We start from the raw sequence: 27,715 nt of genomic DNA on the forward strand, positions 1-27,715 counted from the left end.
GCACTTGGGAGCAAGACAAACCACAGCCCTGATGATCTGTCTGAAAACTAGCCAAAAAGGAAATGTTCTCGCCTAAATCTGCTTTCTGGAAGCAGGTTTATCATGCTACTGGCTGCCTGGCACCAAGATGGAGGGCGAGAAGAGATGGCCAAGAACTCTTCTTTTGGGCAGCAGTCCACCCCACCAGCTAGACCTCCCAGTACCTACCAGGAGCTCCGAGGCTCTCCTGCACCTGACCACAGATGGTGCCACCAAGCCAGGCCCTTACTCTCCCCTCCCAGCTCTCAGGAGCCTTCCCCACTTCCAAGACTTCCTGCAGCCTTCCTAAACCAAGTGTGTAGGGCAAGGGGCTAACCTGTGTGGGGTTTCAGTACAGCTATATAGAGTAAAAGCGCAGTCTCCCATGTGATCAGAGATGCAGCCAAAAATAGGACTGGCAGCTCACGCAGTCCCATCCAACAGGCAACACACATCAATCTCCTGGGAACCCTTCCCAGGAGGAAGGGCAGCTGTGCAGCCAACAGCCCCGCAGAAGGAGCCACACGGCCCAGCAGGGAGGGCACCACCAACCCCAGCCCTGCCTGCAAGGAGGGCAGGGCAGCTGCCTCGCACAGGACCCCGTAACCCCAGAAAGAATGGTGGACTGCAATGCCCACTGCCAACATGCTCCGCTCTCAGGCAGCACTGGGCAGCTGCAGGCAATGGCTCTGGGCAGCTGCTGCCAGCCCCAGTTGCCTCTGTTTCACCTGTGTATGAAGCACAAGCTCTTGGAAGCACCAGCTTGACTGGCCCCAGCCAGAGTCTACATACAGCAGCACCCACAAGCCATCCCTCACTGCGCTTGCTTCTTACTGATGCGCACTGGAGCGGTGAGCCTGTGCCCTGGCGCTCGTGGCTATGGCAAAAGCCACACCATAAATACTCATCCCTGCCATTATCCCATACCATGGCTCCCCCTTGCACTTCACTCCGTCATGGGCAACACTTGCTCCCTGACCAGCTCTGTGCTATTTGCTTTTGGCAGCAGCTGCAGAAATACTAGATTTAATGCAAATACAATTAAAGTTCACACCCCAAAGAAGAAAAGGAGTTGTGGTTAACAGAGGTGGCCCATAGCCTTTTGACACGGTGGGAAGTCACTTCCTGCTCGAGCCTCCCACCTCTGTTCCCATTGCATCATGCTGCTAGCGAGGCCAGTGCTTCACTGGAGAAGCACGATGACGCACCCAGACCTTACATTCCTGGCAGATTAAACAGCCAGCATCCACAGATTCCACAGCAAGAAAAAACTACTAATCAGCTCCTCTTGGACGGGCTTTCGATGATCAAAGCAACATATTTCCCCCAGCACTGTGATTCCGTCACCTCTGCCTTCAGAGAGAGCTGGTCAGCCACTGGCCAGACTTGCATGTCTGCAGAGCCTTGTCTAGAGCTGGTAGTTCAGCACAGCATTTCACAGCATGCATGCTCAACTCCAAAAGCCAAAACAGCACTTTTGCTCTCAGCAGGAAACCAATACACAGCAGCCCCAGTTTATTCATGCTACATTACACCTCATTCTCACAGGTGAATTTTCTTTTTCAAGTGGCTGTTTCTCATTCAACGTCTACTCCTTTTGCTCTTCAAATTCCACTTCTCTCTCTTCACCTCAGCAGGAGAAAAAGAGCTTCAACCCCTGACCTGCAAACACAAATATCCTTCAACCCAAACAAAAACGTTTCCATGGAAATTTAGAGATCTGATATTGTAACATGTCTTCTCATTTCAGCCTTTAAAAAAAAAAAAACCAACAAAAAAACCGAAAACCAAACTGTTTTTCTACAAACTTGTTTTACATCCAACTTGTGAGGATGAAACAAGCTGGCAGGTTCCTTCCCAGAGAACACCTCCCTCCCCATGGCTTGCAGCACGCTTGGCTACCAGCCACCAGATGCTGGCATCCCACTCTCACACTTAGAAGGCTTTTGTTGAATGCTGCAGAGTCTTCAGGCATGATGCAGTGCCTCAAACAGGAGCCCTGATACAACTCATCTTGTGACACCATCTCAATAAACCTGCTAGCTGAGAGTTTCTGTATCTCCCAAAGCTAACCCAGGTCATTTTTGGCATTCCTTGAGGGCTCTGTGTGAGGACTCTTTGGGAAAGTGATCAGCAGATCCCGAGATAGAGCTGGGAGCACATGCTTGCCTGGGGAAGGATCTTACCCGAGAGGAAAGAAATCTGTGCTGCCCGCATGCTGGAGGCCAGGCAGCAGCAGCAGCCTGAGCTGCCCTTGCTCTTGAAGCCACCGCTGCTGTTAGGGTGGCTGGAATTGCCCAAACCCCACTTGCCAGAGAACAGCACACTGAGCCGTCATCGCACGCACCACAGGCAAGGCAAACATTTTGGTCAGCCTGAGATCATGGAAGATTATATGCCTAGGACGTGCACTCTGTTTAACAGGATTTTACTTGGAAGCCATAAACAGGAAGGAGGTGGACCTGCTGAACAGCACCTGGCTGCTTCTGCTTTGGGAGAAACTGAAATAGTGGGCACCAGCAGTGGGGTGGGGTGGGTCTGCAGGCAGTCCTACGCCCTGATGGGTCCACCCAGCCCTGGTCCTCACCCAGTGCAACACTGTGGCACATGTACACATTGGGAATCACCACACTACAGCAACCACCAAATATTTATATACACTTCAAGACTTTCCAAGTAGTTATTGCTCTCAGGAAGTTGCCCAGAGTTTGCTCAAGAGCGAGTGAACTGCAATAGGACAGGAGCTCAGCTGGTTTCTGATGACAGCTGCTGACAGAAGCATAATGACGCCATTTACGTAAGAGGAGAAGTGATGATTCAGATCCCTGGGTTTTCCCTTAGCCATTCTTTCCAGAAGGTAACGGGGACTCTTGGTCACTTCAAAACCATCTGGATTAGAGTGAAGAAGAGAAGATATCAAGCGTATGAGTGCACTTGCCAACTCCAGAGGATCTTTAGAAGCACCTACCTAAAGAACTGCTGGTGCAAATCCACCTTAATCACTTATCAATCCTACCTACAGCACAACCAGCAAGGCTTCCCCCATTGTTATCATAGCACCTTGAAACCATGAGGAACATACTCTGAAAAAGCTAATTTAGAAAAGCATCCACTGCTTTCCACACTTGGTACCAAGGGAGGTCACCTTCAAGAGAAGAAGGGGCACGTAATGGGCAGAAAAACCTGCCTGCAGAGCAGCCTTTCTGTCCCCAAGCCCCAGCCCCGCTGGGAGCACACTGCACATACCTTTTCTCTCAGCCACGGGACAGCATTTTCAGTACAGGTGCAGACAGTTGCTCTATGTGACTGGGAAATGATGGATTATTCCAGTGAACTCCTGCACCCTAGCCTGATGTTAACTACTACAAAAGCAAGCCGACTGGGAACCTTTCAGTAGGTGGCAGCAGAAATACACTATCAACCCAGAGGATTCCTTTAGGACACCCCTTCTTGGCAAAATCACCCATTTAGAGCAGTTTTCAGAGAAACATTGCTTCAGGTCAGATACTGCACCCCTAACCAGACTTATGACAGCAAAGTCAGGTCCAACACAGAGAACCTGGGGAGGGGAAACTCACCCAGATTCTGAAAATCCCCATGTTTTGCTTTGGCGGAAGTGTCCCTCACCAAACTGCCTCTTGCAAAACGTGGTAAGTTCCCTAATTCGGTGCTTTGGTTTCCATGGTCCTGCAGAGCCAGTATGGCTCATCAGAATACCTCCCAGCAATATCATACCACATTTGCAAAATCATACCACACCTTTCATCTCTTGCAGTCCCGGCCAAACTTGGCCATTTTAAAAGAAAAATTATCTCCATAAATTTCAAAGACTCAACAAATCAGCAACAAAATGATGATGTAAACTCACAACTAACCAGCGTGTCCCCCTAATTCAGACACCCTTGAACTCGGCTGCCTCACAGGCAGAAAGCAGCCACTTCCCTGCTAGGAACACATTTAGAGACAGATGAGAGGAACAAGCCAGGCAGCGGGGCCAGCAGGAAGTTGTGACGGCCTCCCCGCATACCTGACAAGCAAGGTGTGGCTTCGTAAAGCTGAGTCAGGGCTGGGTCAGATCTCCTACACGCAGAAGCACGCTTTCCAAATAAACGTTTCCTGTTCTCCCCAGGTGAGATGGAGGAGATGGGAGCAGGATGGAGGTTTAGCTAGCACAGATAATCCCAGAACTGCTCAGCATAATGGACAGCGAGGAGCAACTGCATGGGCCTGGTGACTAAGGCAAGGACAGCGGGCCTGGTTTTGTGAATAACTATTACTCATGCAAGGAGGAATTTGGAGAGGGACCCACATCCAGCTCGGCTCATTGCTTTGGATACTTCTGCAGCTATAAGCACAAAGGGGAGCTTTGACAATGAATCAGATCCTGGTTTAAAATGACAAAGACAGACTTAGCTACCAACTTTGTGTTAAAATTATTTCAGTGTAATCATAAAAGCAGCTTAATGCTAATCAGTGGAAACAAGCAACGTTTTCAGACCCAGATGACTAAATGCAGGCTCCTGGATGGACAAAACCATTTAGTCACAGCAGGAGAAGCGTTTTTTTTATTAATGCATAATGTATTTCACTTTCCCCTGAATTACAAAGGAATGTGAGCATACTGGCAAAGTTTGCTTGAAAAGCTTTTTCCTTTTTTTTTTTTTTTAAATCAGCAAAGACACCCCCTCAAATCCTAAAACGAGTTCTCTGATACATTTACTTTTAAAGCACCTCTATAACTGACTTCTAAAAGATTTAAAAGGAAGCAATCAACACCCATGTTAATTATTCTCCTGCTTTTAAAAATCTACAATTATCCACCTAAAAATAAAGGTAGGAACAGTGAAAACAAAGAGTCATCAAATTCCAGTTCTCCCTTCATGAAGCCTTTGCCCTCTCAGCTAGTTTGTGTGCTTACTTTGCAGTCTGCAGTGCAGGGAAGACTAACAAAGAATTACTAATTAAGCAGTTGCTTGGAAAAATCTGGGAGTTTGAAACCTCGCTGTGGTGAATGATTGCTCTAAATGAAAGATCCAGCCTTGCAAATGCATACCCATACATGTGATGTTATAAATACATGACTAAATCACCACTCCTCACAAAAATGCAGTGAGATGTTCAAGTTTTTATAAGCTATCCCAGGTCTAAACCAGTGGAAGACCCTTGCGGAGAGCTGGGAACCCCCTCTTAACACGTGATTACTTCTTCTTTCTATGCCTCTAGGATTACAATGTCATGTTTTGCAACCAGTGACTTGTGCACTATTTAGCATAGGACAAGCTTCTTACGCAATTTTCAAAGCAGAACATATTCTTATTTGATCTTTATCTAACAAGTCTACCATAGAAATCAGAACCAGTATTTAAAACAATACACCTCCTTTCTTGTGATTACCGAAGAGCATTTGTTCTCTTTTAAAGCTGCAAGGTGCTAGCCATACACAATCAACTTTCATTTATCTGGGATAAGAGATGATGCGATTCAGATAAAAGAGAAACAGTATAAAATACACGTTAAGTTAGGCTGTAAGAATACAATCCTTTTGCTGTCCTCAGTTCTGACAAATGACAGACTGTGAGGCTTTAAACATAAAGAAATAAGTCAAGTCGGTGATTCATCACAGCCTTGAAAGCAAGGAATAAGGCCTATTATTCACGTTACCATCAGCAGAGTCAGTTTAGGGGACAGAAAGAATTAGAGCAGCATTAGTTATGCCCCAGTTCCTCCAGTATTTACCTTAAATTTGTATGGCCCCAGTCCAATGTCAGAGGGCTTCTCCATAAAGAATGGTTTTGTCCTGATAGTGTTAGCTCTATGTACATTACGCTCTCAACCTTCTCGCTGTTTTATTATTTTAAAGCCTTTTTTTCTCATTGCTCAGAGTATTTTTCATTTCAAAAATCAGGAATGAGAATGCAGATTCTCCGCCCTGTAAGAGAGCCAGACCCAGACCTATGGGTGGGGGGGAGCAAGCTTGGGCTACTCCCTTCTTCTAAACAAGCATCTCTGTGGAGGACAGACCGGTGCTGACACCTCTGCCCATGCAGGCTGTGCTCTGCTCTCCTATGGGAGTGCCTATGGATGCTCCCCAGCTGACAGCAAGCTTAAGCAGGCAGCTGGACCACCCATGTCCTCAAAAACTAAGCTAAGCCTCCAGCTTTGCAGCCTGAAAAGCAGGAGCAAGCCCTCAGTGAGGGAACAGACTCAGGCCTGGATGACAGAAGCCAACAGAGTCAAGATGAAACATTTCCCAGGAACGTCACCAAGTCCAAATATCCATGCCCAGAAGGACCTGCCCAGACACCTGCAGCTGCCTCAGACACCCAAAGCCATGGAAGATGAAGGCTATCGCCTGGCCTGGTGCTCACAGGGGCCCTGATGAGGCTCTGCAGCTCACCTTCACACCAATCTCCATAATCTGTGGAGCTCCCACAGCTTCCTCCTAGAAGGTCCATTCAAGCCCAAATGTTAATCCTACATGTTAAGTTCACTTCCATACTCCACCTGTCCCCACATCAGGTGTCCAGTCTCCCTCTACAGCAAGCAGAGGGAGAAGATCACCTCTAGGAACAAGTGACCCTCTGGAAGCACTTATTGTCTTTCTCTTGACTGCAGAGAACATCTGGACTCCTGACTCATAGATGGCCAGGGGGAGTTAATGAAACTCCAAGGTGTGATTCAGGGGCAAGAGGAGAAAGAGATATCACCACTCTGAATTCCCAAACATAGATACTGTAAAGATGGGGGGGAGAAGGGGAAACAAATAGAAAGAAGAAAGAAGAAAAAAAAAGGCCACCCAACCAGAAAAAAAACCCAACCCCACAACACATCACCTTCCAGGACAAGCAAATTAAGAAAATAAAAATCAATCTACTCCTCAGCAACATCCCAAACCTGCAAACTATCTGCGCCAGAGGAGTTTTGTACATGTTTGCAAATCATGATTGCAGCCAAGCCCCCAGATGGCACAGATAGTTCTGGCTTGGCTCCTGTACAAACAACAGCAACAGAAGCATGCCAGCCTTCCTTACAGCAGATCAGGCCGTAAAGCCAACAGGGCTGAAACCAAGCCAGGGACTGACCTCGTCTATGCACACACTTAGAAACAAGGGGCAGCTTCTCTGACAACATGTGTTTAAAATCATGTCCTCAGTACGTGCGTGTATGCCAGCAATGGAATGAGAGAACAGCACGCTCACCCAAAGTAAAATCTGCTCCAGGCTAAAGCACAGAGGGCTATTCTTGAGGCTTCCCCTCTCCAAAGCAAACAGGAGCATTCCTTATTTTCCCCTGTTTATTTAAAAAGCCCACCACACATTCCTGGGCACTGGCCTATCCCAAGCCAACCATGGGATGAGAGCTTTTACACTGTATATCCCAGGAAGAAATTGGTCTAACTTGGGAACAGCCTAACAATTGCTACCTTCTGATGGTCGCTTAACGGTCTGCAAAGTTCACCACAAATCTCAAGAGACTTGTTTTCACATTGTTAAAGCCACCCTCAGAATTGGCCTCCACGCTGACGGTTTCAGCGTAAAAACCAAAGGGCCATCCAGAGAGCTGCCGCAGGAACACATCAGAGGCGCACAGCCATGCTGAGCAGATCCATCCGAGCCATACCTGCTCAGAGAACATGAACTCCCAGGCTCCGGCACTTCTCCCCAGCCACAGCTTGCCTGCTTAAATCTTTGTTCCCACAGGGTACAAAAACACTGTTGTGGCAACCATCAGAGATGCCCTGGTCGACTCATCGAGAAGGGGGGCACCACCATTACGCCTCAGGGCTGCAGCAAAGCCATTTTAAAGCTCCTAGAGAAAGAAGATTAGAGAAATGGAAGCTGCAGCACAAGCAAGTTTGCATCCAGGCAGCACCAGGGAAGAAGTCTGTTGTTATCTCTGATGCCTGGTCACCATAAGCCATTGCAATGCAGTCACTTTTTAACTTTACCAGGAAGGAGCCCTGCGACACCATCTAAGCCTTTAAACACGGAGCACAGCAGTGTTTGAGAACAGAGTGTTTGTTTCTCCACCATGAACGAGAGCAATGAAGTTTTCTGTGTGGGATAGGGCAATTGGACGTGGCATTTTAGGGATCCCATGAAGAATGTCCGAATTAGAAATCGAACACTTAGGTATAGCTTTCCCAATTGTATTTTCTACTCCAGGCAGACAGAGAAGAAAACAACTACCCCTTTATCTCCGCAGCAGTAAACTTTCAATCTCCCATACACATGCGAAAGAATTGCCTGGGAAACAAGCACACAACAATGTTGTGGTCAGAGTTTAAAACCGAAATCCACTTCAACCAGAAAGCTGCAGGTTGCTTTTGCCCTTTTCACAAAGGAGCTAAATTCAGTGGCACACAGGAGACAGAGTTGCCCAGCAGAGCCTCCCCCTTATTTGTTATTTTTAGCAATTTAGTCTGACAACGCCTGACAACTAAACATGCTGAATATAGCAGGAGAGAAGGGGACTATCAGATATTATCAGAGAAAACACACAGCGATAATCACTTTCTCCACCCCAACGAAGAATCAATTTTCCATGTCTTTATAACATCATAGAGTTTGTTCTTTTTTAAATGCCACATTTAAAAACAGAATCCATCTAGCCCTACAATGGAAACGGATAACATTTCCTGAAACAAAGCATTGTTCCACCCCTCACATATCATGTTTCCTTAAAAACAAGGGAAGAAAAACATTACTTGGTTTTCCTCCTAATACTGCACAAACATGGCCGAGCTAAAAAGAGTCTGTGCTCATCCCTTTAGAATGCTTTCAAAATAGATTTAACACATACCCTTCGTACTGTGAAACACAACAAGAATTTGATAGTATCAGGACTGGAAAAATCCAATCGCTACTGCTAAGCGGGACGCTTCCCATGCCAGTATGTGAGTGAGCCTATGCTATCAATCTCTGCAAGATTCAACCAGGGTTTTGTAAGCCTCACTGGCACAGCCTTTAAGCAGGCATGTATATTTCGCCAGCAAGCCTGGGCAGTCTATTTGGATTCCAAAGGATTATATACAAGTTGTGAAGTTAAGAATGCTACATATGTATATATATATATTCACATTCATACCTTAGCTTTAACAAGAACGGTAAAGTTACCTTGCTTTTTCTGCAGAGTAACTGACAGGCTATGCATTTGCCCCTTCGTACACATCAAACCCCTTTGGTGTCTTCAGAACACAGTTCCTCTCACTAAGTACATCCAATGCGTATTCCAGCCAAGCCTTATTTTCACAGCCCTGTACAAAGACAGGTCTGGTTCTCCTGGCTGCTTTGCCATGCGATGAGCAGCAGGGAGGACCAAACTAGCAGTATGACATCAATTTTGCGATGCTGCTTTGAAAAAGGCAATGCACCACTTCAACGGTGGAGGGACCGGGAATAACTGCAATCATGCATTGCAGTGGAGACTATCAGAGGAGGGAGAAAAGAAGCTTTCAAACCAGACACAAAACCCCTCACTGTTTTCAAAGTTCACTCTGACAGCTGTGAATGTCAGTAAACTCAGCTCACATCTCTGAAGCAGGTTAAAGCACACATTTTCATGAACAGTCAGCACTCAGGAGCTCTCCTTGTTACACAGATGGATGGACATACAGAAGAGCTCAGCAGTGAACCCCGCCCTCTGTGCTGTGCTCCTCTGCAAACAGCACCAAGCTAGCAGTGAGAGCATTTCTCAAATTCAGGCTTGTATCAAAAATACACATTTCACAAGACCTTGGCAATAGCATCGTAATAGCAAGGTATAATTGTCTCAAGCTCACGCTACATAGCTAATCAGATCAGCCACACCATACAAATACTGGAGGATTACTCTGACCAGCTTGATTCAACTATGCAAAGTGAGAAATGTGAGTAAGTAATAAGGTAGTTAACAATGTTAAAATATAAAATATAAAAGTTAAAATATAAACCTAACTTTAAAATCCTTCCAGTTGTAACAACGCATGGAGGGAAGTTTTAACCTATTTTGTTTGATATTTATTTTACAGTGATGCAGTGGAAGCACAAGGTCACAAAGTTTCACATTTTTTCCTGCTTCTGTCACAACTTGTTTTCAGAACAGCAAAATCCCTACTCCTGTGATAAGTGCCCTCTGACTTGGACTCAGGTGTTTCCCATGAAATCTCAGTTTCCAGCAGTTGTCAGTCTAAGAGCTTGTCCTCTTCCATGGGAAATCCCAAGCCTAAAGAAAATCCTTTTCACAAAACTTCCAGCCAGCTGGAAGCAGAATAGTTAAAAGATGGACTTGAATGTTCACTTAAAACAAACTGTTGAAAGTTTTGGCAATCTGAGCCCTACTATCCATGGTTAAAAAGAAAAACCAACCCATGTGGCAACCACCTTTCCACTCCCACCACCTTTTGAGACAGGCACTATTGCTGGGAACTTCAATTCAGTGGCCATAACCAGAGAGACTCAAGCAACAGGGAGCTACAAAGCAGAAAAACACATTTGTGAAGCAGCCAGCTCTGACGCTTTGTGTAAGAACGGCAAAGGTTATAATTTGAGGGGAATTATGTCCATTCTGCTGAACTCAGCAATCGGAAAGTTCAGGAGGTAAGATCATTCCCCACCAGGAACAGGAAGAAACTGAGATGCACAGCTGAAGGGCACAGCAGCCAAAAAGCTGACCATAGTCCGATGGACCTGGCAGTAAGGGACCCGATGGGCAGGTTGTAAACAGAGGCTGTCAACCACAGTCCAATCACTTCCAAATCCAGACGTACTGCTATAAAGTTCTACAACCCCAGCTGCAGGGCTGTCTTTGCACGAAGCCACTGGCATCTGGGATGGCTCCAATCACTTTTATCACATAACCATAAAAATGGCAGTGCCTTCTCTGCATTAACACCACCTTAAATATATAGGCTATCCATGGAGTACTTGTTTTCCCTGTGCAGAAAAAGTTCTCATGGCCAGAAACACAAAACCCCTTACTATCTGGCACAGAAAACACTCCAGGCAACACAACATACAGTGATGTGCTTGCCCTACAGCTCCCCAGGCAAGCTAAGTTTTAAGAAGGAGTTAAAAAAAAATACAAACTCTACTTCTGCTTTAGTTTAAGTAGGAGACAACAGAGACAGAACTGCACAGGTTTGAGCACTTACTTCCTATTCCTGCTTGTCCCTACTTAGCTGGTCTCCACACTCACTGTCTTCAAAACAGTAACAGATGAGATAAGAAGCTTGACACAACTCAGTCTTTGCTTTTTCTGTCATTCCACAAAACCCAAGGAACAGGGTTTTGTATTAATTATATTTTAGGGCTATAACGCACTAAAATACACTAATGGCCTTGGAAAAGTGCATTTTGAACATCTCTGAAGAACTGTAAGCTGTACATGTAGCCAACTAGAAGATAGTCAAGATTCACTAGATAACTTGTTTGAACACTGGAACTTGTGCAGACACTACTTTATATTTCCTAGATATTCCTCTCTGCCTTGAATACTCCAACCAGATAAACATAAGAACACAGAAGTGCTCTGAGCACATCGTCAAAACGAAGTCCCATCTCTCACTAGATCTGGTCTTCAACAGCAGCCACAAGTAGATGCCTAGGGCAGAGTGTAAGGACAGGGCAGGCGCATACGGTACCTTCTTCCTCCTAGTTTCCCAGCCTCCAGACATTTTTAGCTCAGGGACTTCCTAAGCAGGATGCCATTCTACATATTTGGTAATTCTCAATGGATTTCTCTTCCAGGAATTTGTGCAATTGTCCTGAGCCAGTGTAAATTTTTAATATCCACACCACTGGCAAAGTTTCACATACCCTATCTGCTGCATGTAACCACACAAACATCCTTTTGCTAGTTTTAAACCTTGCTCCTACTGATCTCATTTGAATACCTCACCCCCAGTTTTCATATCAGGACACAGAGCAAACACTCAATCCCTACTGGGGTTGTAGATCTAGCAAAGAAACCAAGTGACATGAATTATTGTAGGTTATTTGTAACAGGCACTATGTTTCACCTAGTTACAATCCTTCAGAATGAAAAGTACCAGATAAAAACAAGGGATGTAGCAAACAGCATCTTGTTGATCTTCAATGTTCTACTTTCATCATCATTACCTGCCAAAAACTTACCTCCAATTCCTTAATTTTCTCTTCGGCTATTCTCTGTTTTTCTAAGAGCTGATTATGAATCACTCCTTTAGACTGAAGAATAAACCTACAAGTGAAAAAGAAGAGACAGAGAACTGTTGGATATTTTTTACGTCTCTTATACACCTAGCTGCACACTGAGTTAAACTACAGTGACCTCTGTAAAGTATTCATCCTCAACCTCCACGTTCTGGACAGAGGCAGAAGAAATTGCTGTGATAGCTCACACAAACCACCAGGCTGGCCTCAGAGACTTGCTCATGAATCTCACCTATGATTTGGGAGAAAGAAGATGGACGCCCACAGATTTCCCTCTATCATTCAGTGTCCTTGAATGATTTGAAACAGTTCTTGCAGACAGCTAGCAAGGGGACTCTGTCATCACATTCCCTTCAAAGGGATCTAAATCAGTTGATGGCATATAGTCAAGGAAGCCTCTTTCAACAGGTAAAAGCCATTCATTACCATTTTAGTGCACACAAGCCAAACAAACCTGCACAATAAAACCAAAGCTTTCTACAGAGAAAGGATGAGAGAGTTCGGGTTGTTCAGCCTCAGGAAGAGAAGGCTCCAGGGAGACCTTACTGCAGCCTTTCAATATATAAAAGGGACTTATAAGAAAGACGGAGAGAAACTTTTTACCAAGGTCTGTAGTGACAGGACAAGGGGCAACAGTTTCAAACTGCAAGAGGGCAGGGTTAGACTGGACATAAGGAAGAAATGTTTTACGATGAGGGTGGTGAGACACTAGGTTGCCCAGAGGAGTTGTGGATGCCCCATCCCTGGAAGTGTTCAAGGTCAGGTTGGACAGGGCTTTGAGCAACCTGATCTAGTGGAAGATGTCCCTACCCACGGCAGAGGGTTGGACTGGATGATCTTTGAAGGTCCCTTCCAACCCAAACCATTCTGTGATTTCATGATACAGAGCCAGGTGCTTCCACTAGAAACACAGAGCCATGGTACACCTGCCTTTACTTGAGCTTTCAGAGCTTGCACTGCTCAGGGCTTGGCTTTAACACACACCCTCACTGACCTACAAATTCCCATGCTTTCTACATTCAGAGGGTTTTTCTGTGGGGTGGGAAGTGGTCGTTTTTAACTGAAATTGCAGCCACTGGTTTCCACTTGTTCTGTGTTTTAATTGCCAAAGGGATTTGAAAGATGCATCCATAACATCTCAGTCACAACAATCCTGCTCACCAGCATGCAAAAAGCTGCCTGACTTCCTCGGAAGAGCCTCTGAAGGAGCACCAGCATCCAAAGCAGCTCTCCAGCACGTGGCACTGGCATCCCACAAAGAGGTAAAGGACAAGTAGGTTCAAATCAATTTTAGGAACCTTCCATGGTTGTTTTTCATCCTTCCAGACATAAAGAATGCACAAGCCGCAGATTCACCCCTTCCCTACTTAGAAAGTCCCCCAGTGGATTTAGAAGGAGCCCCCACAGGTCATACCAATGAGGTCAAGGTCTCCCTCCAGCACCAACTAGGGTCAATGTCTTCCTGCCAGGTGACAAGAGCTCATGCTTGAACAGTTAAAATGAGCAGCTTTAGACAGGGCAGAATCAGAGTGCATTCCCTGTCTGCTATAGAAAAATCTGAAATCAGTTTGTAGTGCCCTCTCCCATGACAAATGACATTACTAAAGTGTTTGCTCAAGGCCTGGTAAACACAAATGCGGATCTGCCGCTTGGCTTGAAACCCAGCATACTCTGCATCAGCAACGCAACAGCCAAAAGGAAAACTACGTGCCACGTGCTTTCCTGAAATGCATGGGAGCAGAACTGAGGTTAATTATAACAGGTTTCCAATTAAAACTCTCTTTCATGCTGCTATTAACTGCACTTCGCAATCGCTTCCTCCTCCTTCTCCCACTTCTCTCCCTTGTTCCACGTCACCTCCTCTTTTCTACAGGAACTTCCGCTGTATCTTTTACATTGCAATTTTCTCAAATCTATCCTCATTTCCTCCCAGTCTCAGCTCATGCTTATTATTAGTGTCATCTTTGTTCTAGATCTGCTCCTGTTCTTTACCACACAGCTCACTCATACTCTCTTTGTCCCCTCAATCCCCTCCTTTCCATTAGGTACCCCCACAATCCACTTTCACACAGTGGTAATGTTTTCAGCAGGCTGGTGTGTGCTGGGACCTGAAATAAAATGCTGGGTTTCCTCAGTCTTGTGAAAATCCAGTCCATGACCACCCTTCTAGGAAAGAGAAGTTATTTACGTTGCTATTAGATGCAGAGCCTGGAACGAGCCAGAGAGGAGCTACTTTTCAGAACCACCAGCAACCACGTCATTCTGACGCTCTTACCTTGAGCCTGTAATACCAGAAGAAACAAACACTAGCCTTCACACACCCTGTAGATTTTGTGGTGAAGACTAAAATTTTTACCTTGCTTCTGCAGTAGCTGCCATTAGTGAAAAATCGAAGCTGCAAGATGCCCTCAGTAAACAAAGCCATCAGTCCTTTCCCACATCACAGCTTCCCTGAGCCTGTGTGTGTATATGAACATTTCCTTAATTATTTCCTTTTTTTGTGGGGGCAGCAAAAGAAGAACAGAATACCTTCTCATTTGCTTCCCCAAATTGTATAGTAAGATCGATCATTTTGATTTCACTGATACCCCTGGTCTAGGAAACAAAGTTAAACACCAACACAGCTTGATCAATTTTCCCTATGCTGCAGCTGGGAAGGTCCCTGCTGGGCTACAGGCACTGAGTGATCCCAGCTGGCCAAGAACCACTACAGGCACTAAAACATTTGAACAAACAAGTGGCTGACTTCACTTCTATTCTGCAAATGTCAACAGCAGTCATCGGGGAAAATATCCTCCCTCCCACCCTCCTGCAATGCTCTGGCAGACATGCAACAGCAAATTAAAATTGGATAGCCAAAGTTAGCACTGATGAGACTTATGTGGACAGCTGGGCACAAATACAACCACCCCAATTTTATTTGCCATAAAATAGTGGGCTGGAACCTGTGTCCGTTCACACACTGGCTCAGAAGGAGATCAAATGTCCCTGACTTGGCCAGCAGCATCCTTCAGAAGGTCTTCACCAGCACTGGCTTCAAGCCACCCATTTTAATTCCCTGCTGCAAGACCATCGAGCCCTCAGCCTAAGTGCACAGGTACTGCCGTGTAGGCTGTCAAAGGCCAGTTTTTTTGAAAGCTGAACCTATAAATCCACATCCACAGTTAACTATTTAAATCTGTGGCTTCACTTTCCAACATAAAAAGGACTCAAAAAAAACAAACCTCATCAGTGTTTTAGCTTCTACCTCGGGATACACACATTATGGACATCTTGGCCAAAGTTTTTACCTAAGGAAATAATGTGGTTTATCGCAGCACTTGGAAAAAGCAGAAGATTGTTCTGCTCATTAGGTAAGAGGTGCTGCAGGGTACTTGAAATAAACCAGAGCTTAAATTTAATCTGGATTTCATTCTTCCGATTACCCTAAGTAAAACACCAAGTTGATGATTTTTTTTTTTTTCTCACCAAGCTGGAGGAACAGGGCAGTGTCATTCTGCTGCCTGGTTTTAGTTAAATGTGATTATTTATGAATTTTTAAGCTCATGAAAGAACCATGGGAGGTTCTGAGGACCTAGTTCTTCCCTGAGTGAGTTTGTGAACAAGCCTTTCAAACACATGAACTTCATTCACTGCCTGGAGGTACACCAGCAGCTGAGAACTGGCCCCACATTAGAGTCACCACATCACAGAGCTGAGGAGCCACCTTCTGCTCTGTGATGCTGAGCTTGGCAGATGACATGACTAACACCAACCCCTTGGTACAGAGTGCCAAAGAGCTACCTCCAAAGACCGCTCTGCCGGAGTCCACCATAGGAAGCTCCAAGCTCTGAGACTTTGTACATTGAACTGAGATGGCTTTTAAGTATTGATAGTCCACAGAAGACAAGCAGCAAACCAAATCCTCTTCCAGATAAGTGAGTTCACTCGTGTCCACCTCTCAGTGAAGCGTCACAGCACATGCTAATAGATCTGTCAAACACAATACCTACACTATCAAACATGAAACAATGATTCAGAAAAATGTTCAGCACCACAGTGGCAATTACAAAGCTTAGTAACAATCACCTCTTCATACAAGGACTTTTTCACTGTTGTTAAATAACACCAGAAATATCTGGGTCAGAACAAACAAGTTCACCACATCTCAGTTGGCGACCTATTTCAAATGGAATGGCTACTAAAAACAGAGCAGAATTTGCCCTACTCCAGATACTTAGCAATTTTTCCAATGTCCATAACTAAAGGTAAAAACTCAAAACAAAACAAAAGAAAATTAGAAAAGAAAGCCACAGAGGAGTGGGGTCCTCAAGGACAGCAATGTTCAGCCAAACCTGGGCTGCCAACAAGAGCAGCTCTATAACAGAGTGAAGTGTTTGCAAATTGGCTGTACCTATGTGCTCTGGTATCCCGGCAACTGCTGGTTCTCAAGTGCAATACAAGGAACAAAAATAGAGCACAAGGGAACTGAAAGAGAAACTTCACTCTAAATATTCCCACTTGTTTCTATTTTCCTCCCTCTGCTAGCTCCACATCAGGATTTTTGTTTCCCTAAGGCAAAGAAAGTGGTTTATATACTCTCTCTGATGGTCATTGCTTGTTTCCTTCTGAAGGCATCTCTTACCCCATCCCAATTATAAATTTCTAGATATGGTGCCCATTTGTTCAGTGTTTATACAGCACTCCCTTATGCCCTGGTCAAAATGGTCTTCAGGCTCTAGTCAGGCTGGCCAGCAATGCTGTCAACTTCATCATCTGTCTGCTCCTTTGTGTCACACGTACACACCCAGAAAAATGATGTTTGTGCAGTGTAAGTAATTCCATAACTCACTCTGTTTGCACCAAAATGTACTGTTTACTTGACTTTAAGACATAATATTAGATACTGAAAGATTCATCCCTTAATGAATGAGATTATGGAGATGTTTGTTCAGCACATGCCACTCTTCGTTATGACATACAAGTCATTAAATTTATTAAAGGTGGAGTACCAGTGATACTCATAGTTAAGGTTTTCCATTAAGAACCCCTATTTTCAATTACTTGCAACTGCAACCAACTTCAACCTTTATGTCTGAAGCTTTCGGTGGCAGGCATCTGTCCCAGATGCGAGCACTTTCTCCTCTTCTCATTCTGGTTAGGGAACGTGGTTCACCTGTTTCTCCTCCACAGCTTGCCAGTGCAAGAGGCTGTTCGTATTAAAGTATTAAAACAAGGAGGGAAGGAGCCATACAGTAGGCCACGGGGCTGCCTCCTGCCAGTCTGCATAGCAACTCTTCCCACTTGGGACCATGCAGATCACTGAAGAACCTGCACAGGGTACCAGGGGAAGCCTTAGCTTTTCCCCTGCCCAATATTGATACGCATCCCTCTGCCTAAGTTCAGAGAGAGACAATTTTATAGGTAGGAATGCTTTAGTGCTATTTTGCCAGAATGATGATGAATGACAGATCTAAAAGTCCATTCAGCCTGCCTCCCAGCTCACAGAAAAGGTCATTATAATTTCAGCTTTACAGTTCCCATTGCATTTGGGAAACTCTCTACAAAAACTTAGTTAAGATACTGAAAAGAAAACTAACAACTTCGTACAAAGCCATAACATTATTTGAACATGTTCATTGTATTTCTAAAAAACCTAATACGCTGTGCTATAACACAGCACAATCATTTACATGGAATATCCTGCTACTCCTTGAAATCAGGCATTTTCATTAGACTACTCCATGAGAAAAGTTGGGCTAAGCCCAGTCATGCCCTTATCTATTTAAAGATGCTTTTTAATTCTGAACTTGCACTGCTGTTCAAGCTTTGAGCATACTCGGTAAGGGATTACTGCATTTTAAGTACTGTTCAAAGCCAACAGAAGAGAGGCTTCCAACAAGCTGATCCCAAGCAATCTAGCTTGATTGAACAGGAGCCGGCTGTGCACAATTGTAATCAGTAGACCCCTTCCACTCCTCCCAGGGTCTGCTTATGCTTCTGTAAATCATTCCCTATGCAGTTTGTAACAGGCACTGCTTATACCCCAGCAAATTCCAGTTTTAGTCATCCTAGATTAATTACCGAGTTCCAAACAAGACAAGGAAGCAATATTAAAAAAAAAGGAAAATCATGACTAATTATAGTTTGTGCTGCCACCCTTCATGTCTAAGGGTTTCACATTTTTCAGTCTGATTTTGAATTTCCCATTCACAGATCATATGCCTTAACTAGAGCTTGTTCAGAAACAGATTGAGTTGGAAGAGATGAGTTGAAGCTTTTCCTATGCTTGCTTTTATTTCAGTGGTCAGTCATCTCACTGGGTCACTCTCAATATAGCGAAACCTAACTATTCCCTCCTCTACCCCGCCAAAGCAGCACATACCTTAAAGCAAAACAAATCCTGCAGCTTATATTGGGAGGACTATATATTAACACATTCCAGGAGCAGCAGTTTATAGTTCACATGTCATTTTACTACTGCACTCAGAGAAGTGGATATGCACCAGGAGCTGTTTGGGAAGGAGGTATGTGTTGAAGTATGCTGGCAGCATCTCTGGTGGGCAGCAGAACCTGTGCAACCTCAGCCTGACAGTGCTGGAGCACGCACAGAGACCAGGAGGAGTGGCACTGGAAGCAGTCCAAACCAAGTCTTATGCAGGCCACAACACTGGTTACTTTTACTCAGATAAACATTTGCAAGCCATAAACCTATTTACTTTAAGGAGCTAAAGGAAGAGAACAAAAAGTGCCACACTGTTTTCTTCCCCAAACCTCTCCACGGACTGGCCCAACACAGCCAGCCCCCACTGCTGAGGGGCAATGGGGTTTGTTCTGCACTTCAAGCCATGTTTACATTGAGTTTTCACTTTTTTTTTGATCTGTCAATAGCTACAGCATATTGTGTTACCTCAAGCCAAGATAGTAACACAGCTTGCAAGCAGCAGTTTCTGCATTGCCAGACACTTAACTAGATGGTAGATTTATACCATTGTTCACACTTGGTTTTTTAAAAAAGAAAGCAGGAATATACCTCTAAGCGCGTATTAAATATAGCACAACCAAAAATAATAAAATAGTACTGTGGTCTGCTTTTAAAGAATATCGATTCTTTTTGAAGGCTCAATCGACATAAATGGAATTTAAAAAAAAAAAGCGCAAGCAAATGCCTCCTCTCTATCATACAAGAATTAATAACATCTGAGATTCAAACCATGTGGGCAAAACACTACAAACATGGCTGCAGTTCATCTCCATGAGTAGTTTTTCCTGACTATATCCCTGGTTTAGTGGTTTTATCTTCTAATTTTGCCTTAATGTAATTTTTTAGTATGTAGCGATGATGACCTGCAGCTTGTTTAAGCAAAAGAAACTCAAATGGCTACAGCATGCCTACTAGCAGATGCACTTCAAATAGACTTTTTGCAGTCTAGGTTGTACCATATTTGGAAGTTGCAAGCAGCAGAAAACAGAAACAATTTTTCTGATAATGGGAAGTCAAGATCCATTTCTCAGGTCTCTTGTATTTTTAAGAGTTCCCACAAAATCCTAAGTAAGAACATTTAAAAAACAAAAACAAACCCCCCCCACAACAGCAAATGAACACGCATCTAGGAAAACACAAACAAGCAAACGTTGGTGTGAACACCCTGATCAACCAATCCTAAAGAAATTTCTATTTTAAAAAAGTTTTTTTTTTCTATTGGTAAATCTTCTGTGATCAGAAAGGTGAACTTTGCAGTAGTAAATGAAGTGACACAGAGATACTGCTATACTCTGACAGGCAAACTTACGTTTACCCTTCTCAGCAGCAGCACTTCACTAAGAACCTATACAGGAAAACTAGCAAAATCAGGATACACCTCTTTTGAAAAGCAAATCCATCCACAGTTGCAAGGAGGAAAAAAAAAAAAAAAGAAAAAAAAAAAAGCTTTGTGCCTTGCCCAGGAAGAAACCTTTGAAATGCTAAGTGAGGAGGAAGACCCAGCTATTGGCTTGTGGTTGTTAAATAGCACAGCCTTGGCTTCTGCACATGCAAATCCCGCTACAACAAAGCATCAAAGAAAGCAATGCAGTAAACATCACAGAAGTAGATGTAAAGATAACCGAGTCAAAAGAATTCAAGCATAACACTAATACAGAGATATTTCTGGATGCTAGAGTTAAATTAGCTAGCACTAAAACAATCACACTGTTGTTTCCTAATCAGCAAGAACAAACTTTTTAGAATCAGCACTTGTGGACTGAAAAGGCTGGATGTTGCTTTGGAAAATGGTTTCTTCTCAAAAAGCCTGATTATTTTTTTTTTTTAATAAGCTGGTTGAAACATTTTGTTAATTCAGCAAATAGTTTTGGAGAAAAGAAAAATAAAAATTCAAGACAGCAGTTGTAGCATTCCTGAGTTCAGCACTTTGGTTCTTGTGTCTCTGTATTAAACTTGTGTAAAATAGCGATCTCATCCCACAGGATTGGTTTCCTCATATTTTACTTCAGTGTTTTAATGTAGGTGTCATGAATTAAACCATCCTTCTTTCAGGCTTTGAACAGGCAGCTAGGTCAGAGGATGCTCAGACCTAGATTTCTTGTTTGTGTCAAGGCTGTTCCACATAAAATTTGTATATTATGTTGACATACACATATCAGACCAGAGACTGACTTGGCATCTCCACCTGACAGCTGTGGGCCCTGAGTGTTGGGTACCTTGTTACACCCTGCCCTGCTGTCTAGATATCCATTGATACCTGGAAGGGCATTCCCAAACAAGACAGGGATACAACAGGGACTCTCCCAGTATTTCTTTGGTCCAGTGATTTGGCCATTCTCCTCTGCTGCAGGAAAACCAAATTTAAGTGTCCATGCTAAACCAGAAAAAGAGCCCTATATTCTGAAAGAAGTGCTCTAGCACTCAGTATTTCCCCAGGGACTCTAATCCTTTATTCCAACATTTCCTTTAGGAAATGGGGAAAAAGACTCAAAATACAGTACTTTAAAACTACTAAATATTAAAATAAATGGAAGTTCCTTGCTGTTTCAGAATATTGGAGTGACATTTTAAGTGCTTGAAGAACTTCAGAAATGAAGTTGAAGAACTTCACGTCCCATAATTGAAGAACTTCACGTCCCATAATTTTTTTGCAAAGTCATTTGGCACAGCAAGCCACAAAAGCAGGAGCAGTTCAAGCTCCCCAAAACATTTAATACTTGTCTATCATGTATACAAAGAGAACTCTACCACTGAAGGAACAGATGGGTTGCATTTGCAAGAGACCCCAGATTTCCTCTTTCTGGAGGTAGGGACAAAATGAAGGTGTTTTGTTACTATGGCCCTTGCTCCCCACAACGGTCTGACCTCCAAACTGCTGCCCTGCAAGTGCAAGACTTCTTGAAGGCTCTGGCATTTATATGACAGCACATTGCCTCCGGATCACAGCAGATCAAACTGTCTCTTCTAGCAACAATGGCTGTCTGCATGAGTAGTTTGCCTCTGTCCTGACCCTTATCTTCTCAGTTCAGATTTCATCTCCTTTACGTTTAGTCAGCTCCTTCCTCTGTGTTGTCTAGATAACAGGCAGGGGAGAAGTTAGGGATAAAGAAAAGATGAATGGAACAGATTTGTGTGAATGTCATACTCCTAGTCCCAACAGAAAAATGTTCCTAAAGAGTTAAATGTCTGCAGGCAAGGGAGACAAGCCTCAAGTAAAAGCTGGATCACTAATCTTCTATCACAATGCACATGGAGTAGGTGGGGGGACTATAACCAACAGGTTTATTTCCAGTAGGGCTAAGTAAACACCTTTTTTTTTTTTTAATTAGCTATTATTTTTATTGTAAGACCCTTTTTTCTGCTGCTTATACATTTGACAAACACTGACTTATCAGATGTGTCCATTCTACACCAGTTCTCTGCCTAAAGCTGATTATTTTTAAAGAAATGCAGCTGTTTCCTAGAACTGGGCAGATATACATCTTGCATGCAAGCCATAGAAGTATTTTCTTCTCTGAAGTTTCAGTATTGCATGGAGGAATTACGTAGAGCAGTAGGGCAGGAGAGCTATAACTGGACCAAGATATCCAGGAGATTACAAATGAGCAGCCCAGGGCAGCAGGAATAAGATCAAGCACTAAGTGGAGAAAGGGCGGGGAGGAGTGTGTTTGAGAAATCAGAAGATGTCAAGTTGGAAAAGGAGCCTGTGCCCAAGAGAGCAAGCTCCCTTTCCGATCTGGAACAGAACCTAGGAGTCCAGACTCCCAGTATCCCACTATTGTCAGCAGCTAACGATGAAGCTCACTGACCAGCTGTGCTCCTCTCACACTCCTGATCAGCCAGGAAGAGGATGACAACTGACTGCTGCCCCTTACTTCACTGCTCAAGTCAAAAGGCACCTCTACAGACTACTACTGCATCACCCCTGCATGCATCGTTTTGATTTTTGCTTTCTGTGACAGCTCTCTAAAAAGATCTTGCAAACTTTTATAGGTCCACTCACGCATAACACTGTGAAGAACATTGTTCAGGCTGCAACAAAAGTAAGTAGTTCAAAAATCAAGAAAAACCTGAAATAAAAACAAACTGGGTGATAGAAAACCTTATGGCCATAAGCCACGCGGCCTTTGATTCCTCACACACGATCTCCCAACACCCCTGTCTTGTTCAACATACAGCATAAACAGTGGTCAAGTAGCAAGCACCTGGACACAAATTTTGTTTTCCTCGCAGTTCAGTGCCTGATTGTACTTACTAGACACACCAGACTTATTGTGGACAATAAAATCTTCCCCTTTTCAATAGCTAGATAGAGGAGCTTCAAGTTTATAAATTACATATTGACCAGAGGCTGATAGCAACATGCTTGTCTCTAGGATTCATTCAAGTTTTGCAGCACCTGTCAGCTTCTCAGCAGCTGGGCTTCAGTGCTGAACTCTGCACAAAGCATTACCCAAGGAGATGGGTGATAGAGAAGCCACTCAGATTTCACAGACCAGCCTATAGTTAGTATTTGAACCATAAAGATTAAGCCTTGCGTGTCCTTCAGTTCTTTGTGAGTTTTTTGAAATGTGAGCGGGAAGCAAAGTACAGCTACCATATTCTGCAGTGATCTGTGCTTGTGGAATCAAACACCAATCTCATACACACACAAAAAGTAAAAATGCAGCTACTGCAGCTGTATCGTGCAATGTGCAGTAGTGATTGCTGTCTTCAGGGGTTCAGGAAACAGCTTACAGTGATTTATGATGTCTCATTTTCAAACAAAACCAAGAACTACAGTAAAAGCAAGAACGCATTTAAATCCCAGGAACCATCAAGAACATCTAATCCTCTCTCGAGTTTCACCTGTGTATGGTTCAGCCACCAAAAACCTGAACTGCTCTTTAAAAAAAAAGTCAAAATCATAGTACAGCTGTCCCCATAAAATACTATACTTGCACAAAGTCATTTTATAGGGACAGCTGTAATAATATACTATACTTGCAGAAAACCTTGAACATAAAGCTGTGCTACAGTATTTGCTTGATTTTTACTTCCTTATATTTTATTTTTGTAAGTGTTCTTCCATTTGTTGTAGAAGTAAACTGATGATAAAGCAGTATCAAACCAAAACTGACTATCTATTTTGGCATGGCATGAAAAACTGCAGCGTTCTCCTCGCTGTGCCTAGCACAGGTGCCGGACATTTTTCTTCTGTAAATAAGGATCTTGTCCAGGTTATGGGTTAAAAGAATGTAAAGGGAAAGGTCTGAAATATTCAGACAGAATTCTGAAGCTTAAACTTCCAGCATAGTTCTCAAAGCAATATGATGATATCAGTTCACAAATAGCTTAAGCAGAAGTCCAACACAGTGGTAGTTGTCTCAGGCTACGTAACAGGCCTTTCAAAAGAGTATGAAGTAAGAGAATTGAAATGTATTTGGCAAGATGCCACCACTCAGATGATATCCCAGCCTCATGGATATGTACGGTACACAGCAATTCATCATCTCATACTATGTGGCACTGACATTTCTTGTGTCAAACCAAAAACAGCTATAGCAAAAGTAAATTGAGCCCCACATGTGGAGGCCAGTAAGGCCTCCACATGTTACACACACTACAATATTGAAGGAAAAAAAAAAAAAAAAAAGACCAAGTTGAGGAACAACAAATGGACTTTCACATTCACCAGCAGTGCAGGGAAAGCCCCTCAGAAAGGAAGGAGGCTCAAGATAGGGGTTCAGAGAACAAAAACCACACAACTGCTTTCCAAGTAGTGCAGAAGCGAGTACTGAACTAGGCAGACTTCCTCCCAGAATGCAGCATATCACCACAGTTCCTCAAGCCTTCAAACTCCACGAAGACCTGGAACATCTTATCCTACAGAAGTGTATGTACTAGCCCCCTGCACACACCCCAAACCACCAAAGCTGGAGAAAAAAAACAGAGAAACTATCAGAAGCCAGATTCTAAGTAGCAGCTTAAATGGGTTAAAGAAGAAAAAAAAGAAAACAAACAAACAAAAACCTTGAGTACAGGAACAGAAGCACAAAACTTATTTCAAACAATTCGGCTATTCAAGCAAGCTGCCAGAAGAGCACCGATAATCAGAGTTAACACTGATGCAGACCTCCACCCTTTCTGGATAACTGAAACCCACTAGAGCTCTAACATTTGCATGCTAGACTATGCAAAAGAAATTGAGACACCAATATCCCTTTGGTGGCTGAACTCCCACATCTGTGCAAGCCAATGAAGAACAACAAATTTAAAAAACTGCAATTCCACTTCACAGAACATGGCTTATATGTTCAGAAGAACCATAATGACCACCTCCTTTGGTCTCCAGTGGAACATAACATGCCAGACTTCCCTTGGATTTTAACTCCTGCTCAAGGCCTGCTTTGCTAAAAGCCCAGATTTCAGCAATAAATTCTCTACTAGGGGTTGGAGTGGACTCCAGGAAGAGCCTCATGTCCTTGGTACATGTTCTCTACACTAGGGAGTGACACAGATCATACCAGAGCATTACTGCCAATTGGCAATGCAGCTTTCAGCCCCACGGCCGGAACAGGCAGAGTTCACAGAAATACCATATCAAGCTAAGGCAGGAAAAAAAAAAAAAATTATGATTACTATCATAATGCAAATATTTTTCTGGTTGCACCTCTGCCACCCCTGAGGAGCAAGAGCTGCCTGCCACGCTTAAGTCACCCTGTCTGGTCACAGAAAGATAAGCAAAAGAAGAACTTCCAGAAGACTGTCACTCCCGCAGCTGCTACGCACAGAGAAAGCATAAATGGTTTAGGACACAAAGAAGATAAGTGTCTCTTACTCCTAAATGGGAGGCAGAAGCAGAAAGCAGGACAGTGCATTTCAGCCAGTGCTGAAACACCATCTCCTCCCCACATCTGATTCACAAGCAGGATTACTTTACAATGAAGACCAATACACTCACATTTTTAAGGTATCTTGAGGGCATTCTCCATATAGGAGAAGGATTCTGTACTTCTGTATTTTAAAAAAGCTTTAAAAAAATTGTTGATTCCAGAATTATTTTCTACTCCTTGTCCGTCTGCTCTGTGACAAAAACAAACAGAAAAAACCCTTATGAGTCGTCTCTTGATTACTCCAAACATGAGTGTTTGCTACGCCTACAGCCTGCCCGGGTCAAATCAGTCACCTCTTGCAAGGGACAAAAATCTATCTATCTCCTTTTAAGGTACTGGTCACTAGCATCCCCACACAAACCCAACAGTTAATTCACCTACATGGAAAAGTTTATTTACTGGGAGCCAAGTAGGGGACTCCGTCACGCTGAACACCTCCATTAGCCTGGGTACAACTTCATCTGAAAACTCGCAGCAAAGGGCAAACTATACATCATTCCTGGCTTCCCAGTCCTGCCACCTCCCTACAGGTTGATCTGGAGATTAGGTGGTCTGATTGATCAGGGCACTTGCAGTCTGACCTGGCTCACTGCTCAGCCCTGTGATCATCCACTTCCACACAAAGAAGGTGGGGTAAATGCAGGGTGGGGAAGAAGTCAATACAATCACCCCTTTTGGCAGCAGTCAGAGCAGATTCAGTGTTTTGCAAAACCACATCTCGAGCTGAGCAGATTCATCACTGTTACCCAACTCACAAGAGACACAAGAGAAAAATAATAGTACTCTCAAATCAGAAACACAGAAATCTAGCATGATATTTATCAAGTAAGCATGTGTTTCAGATTTGAAACCACTTTGTATGGTCTTCTATCAGAGGCTGCTGAAGTCAAACAGAAGCAGGTTGTGGAAGTTAATCAAAACACGTTACTTCTGGTTTAAGGTGTTTCTTTTGACAGCCATCCAACACATGGAAGCACATCTTTATGAGTGCACTGGGACTACCCATATGACGTTCATGCTCACTTCCACGGGTTTAAAAAATCCGGGCAACACCCGTTAGATCCATTCCCTGGCGTGATACTGCAAAGGACATTTCTGTAGAACATTTGTGCAAGCAAAGCCCTGAGCATGTGAACTGTGCACAGGGTTTTTTCAAGGAGTCTGATGTAAACTACACTGGAAATGACTGAAGCTGGACAGATTTGTGAGAGCCTTCTCACAAATGCTGTTTGTCATTAGAATGCTGCTCTGCTAGTCTAGATTACAAACTTCCCAGAGGTGCCAGATGAGACCATCACGGCCAGGAGCAGAACCAGCAAGCAAAATCACACAAAGTCAATAACATTTATAACAGTCCTTCTTCAAGGCGCCTGGTAGCTAACCCCAAGAGATAAAACCAAGTAAGTCTTGCTGCATTCCCAGGCAGATTGCTGGAATTAAAAATGAAACACAATGAGAAAAATGAAACAAATAAACTTGCTGAGAGAAAGCTGGCATGTTCTTTGTAAAGGGAAGAGCCTCCCCCCCCCAGGGTAGCAGCCTAGAGGCCTCTTACACCCAAAGGCTGGGGCGTCTCCCTGTGCACAGGGCCGCAATCACTACCCGACTCTGCTACAGAAGCCAGGTACGCCCAAGCAGGGAGCCAGCCAGCCACTCTCAGCACAGCGAGGAAGCCCCTGCTGTCCGCCACAGGCCAGGCAGGTACTCACATCCTCCCCACACCCTCGTACATGCGGGTTTCGTCCACCAGCATCATGACCTCCGTGTCGGTGAGGTGGGCGTGCTTCTTCGTCTTGCTCAGCTGCTCGATCTGGATGTCAGCCAGCTTCACCTTCTGCTGTGTGTCCATCACCTTGGCCTGCAGCTCGGTGAAGGCCTAAGGGGGGAGAGGGGCGATGAAGGGCGGCCTTAACAGGCCGCGGCCCGCCGGCCCCGCGCTGCTGAGGCCGGGCGGCGGGGACCGAACCGGCCCCAGACTGCAGGGGAGGAGAGGACCAGGCAGACACCGCCTGAGACACGGGGAGGACACGCTGCCCGTCACGGAGGTGCTCGTACCTTCTTCAGCTCCAAGTCCACGGGCGCTGCCATCTTCTCTCCGCACCACGCCTGCGCTGTGGGGGACTGCCGGTACCGCTTCCTGCTGCGCATGCACAGGGGAGGGGCGCGAGGTCACCTCAGCGGGGCGGGCG

The 27,715-nt window shown here is 44.3% G+C and overlaps 1 protein-coding gene across 2 annotated transcripts in view; it reads right to left on the reverse strand.

Annotated features, from left to right (window-relative positions):
- PFDN1 (prefoldin subunit 1) overlaps positions 1-27,715 on the reverse strand; it is a 32,820-nt gene extending 5,105 nt beyond the window's left edge. Inside the window, exons 1-3 of one of the 2 annotated variants that reach the window (XM_072872893.1) lie at positions 27,582-27,715; positions 27,257-27,402; positions 12,132-12,216 (exon numbers count right to left, since the gene is read on the reverse strand). In XM_072872893.1, coding sequence (XP_072728994.1) covers positions 12,132-12,216; positions 27,257-27,402; positions 27,582-27,674 — 324 coding nt within the window. In that variant the 5' untranslated portion in view covers positions 27,675-27,715. Of the gene's footprint in view, positions 1-12,131; positions 12,217-27,235; positions 27,403-27,581 lie in introns of both variants that reach the window. The other variant, XM_072872892.1, reaches the window with a different exon arrangement.

This window comes from Ciconia boyciana, chromosome 9, assembly GCF_034638445.1.
Source record: "Ciconia boyciana chromosome 9, ASM3463844v1, whole genome shotgun sequence".
Taxonomy (NCBI): Eukaryota; Metazoa; Chordata; class Aves; order Ciconiiformes; family Ciconiidae; genus Ciconia; species Ciconia boyciana.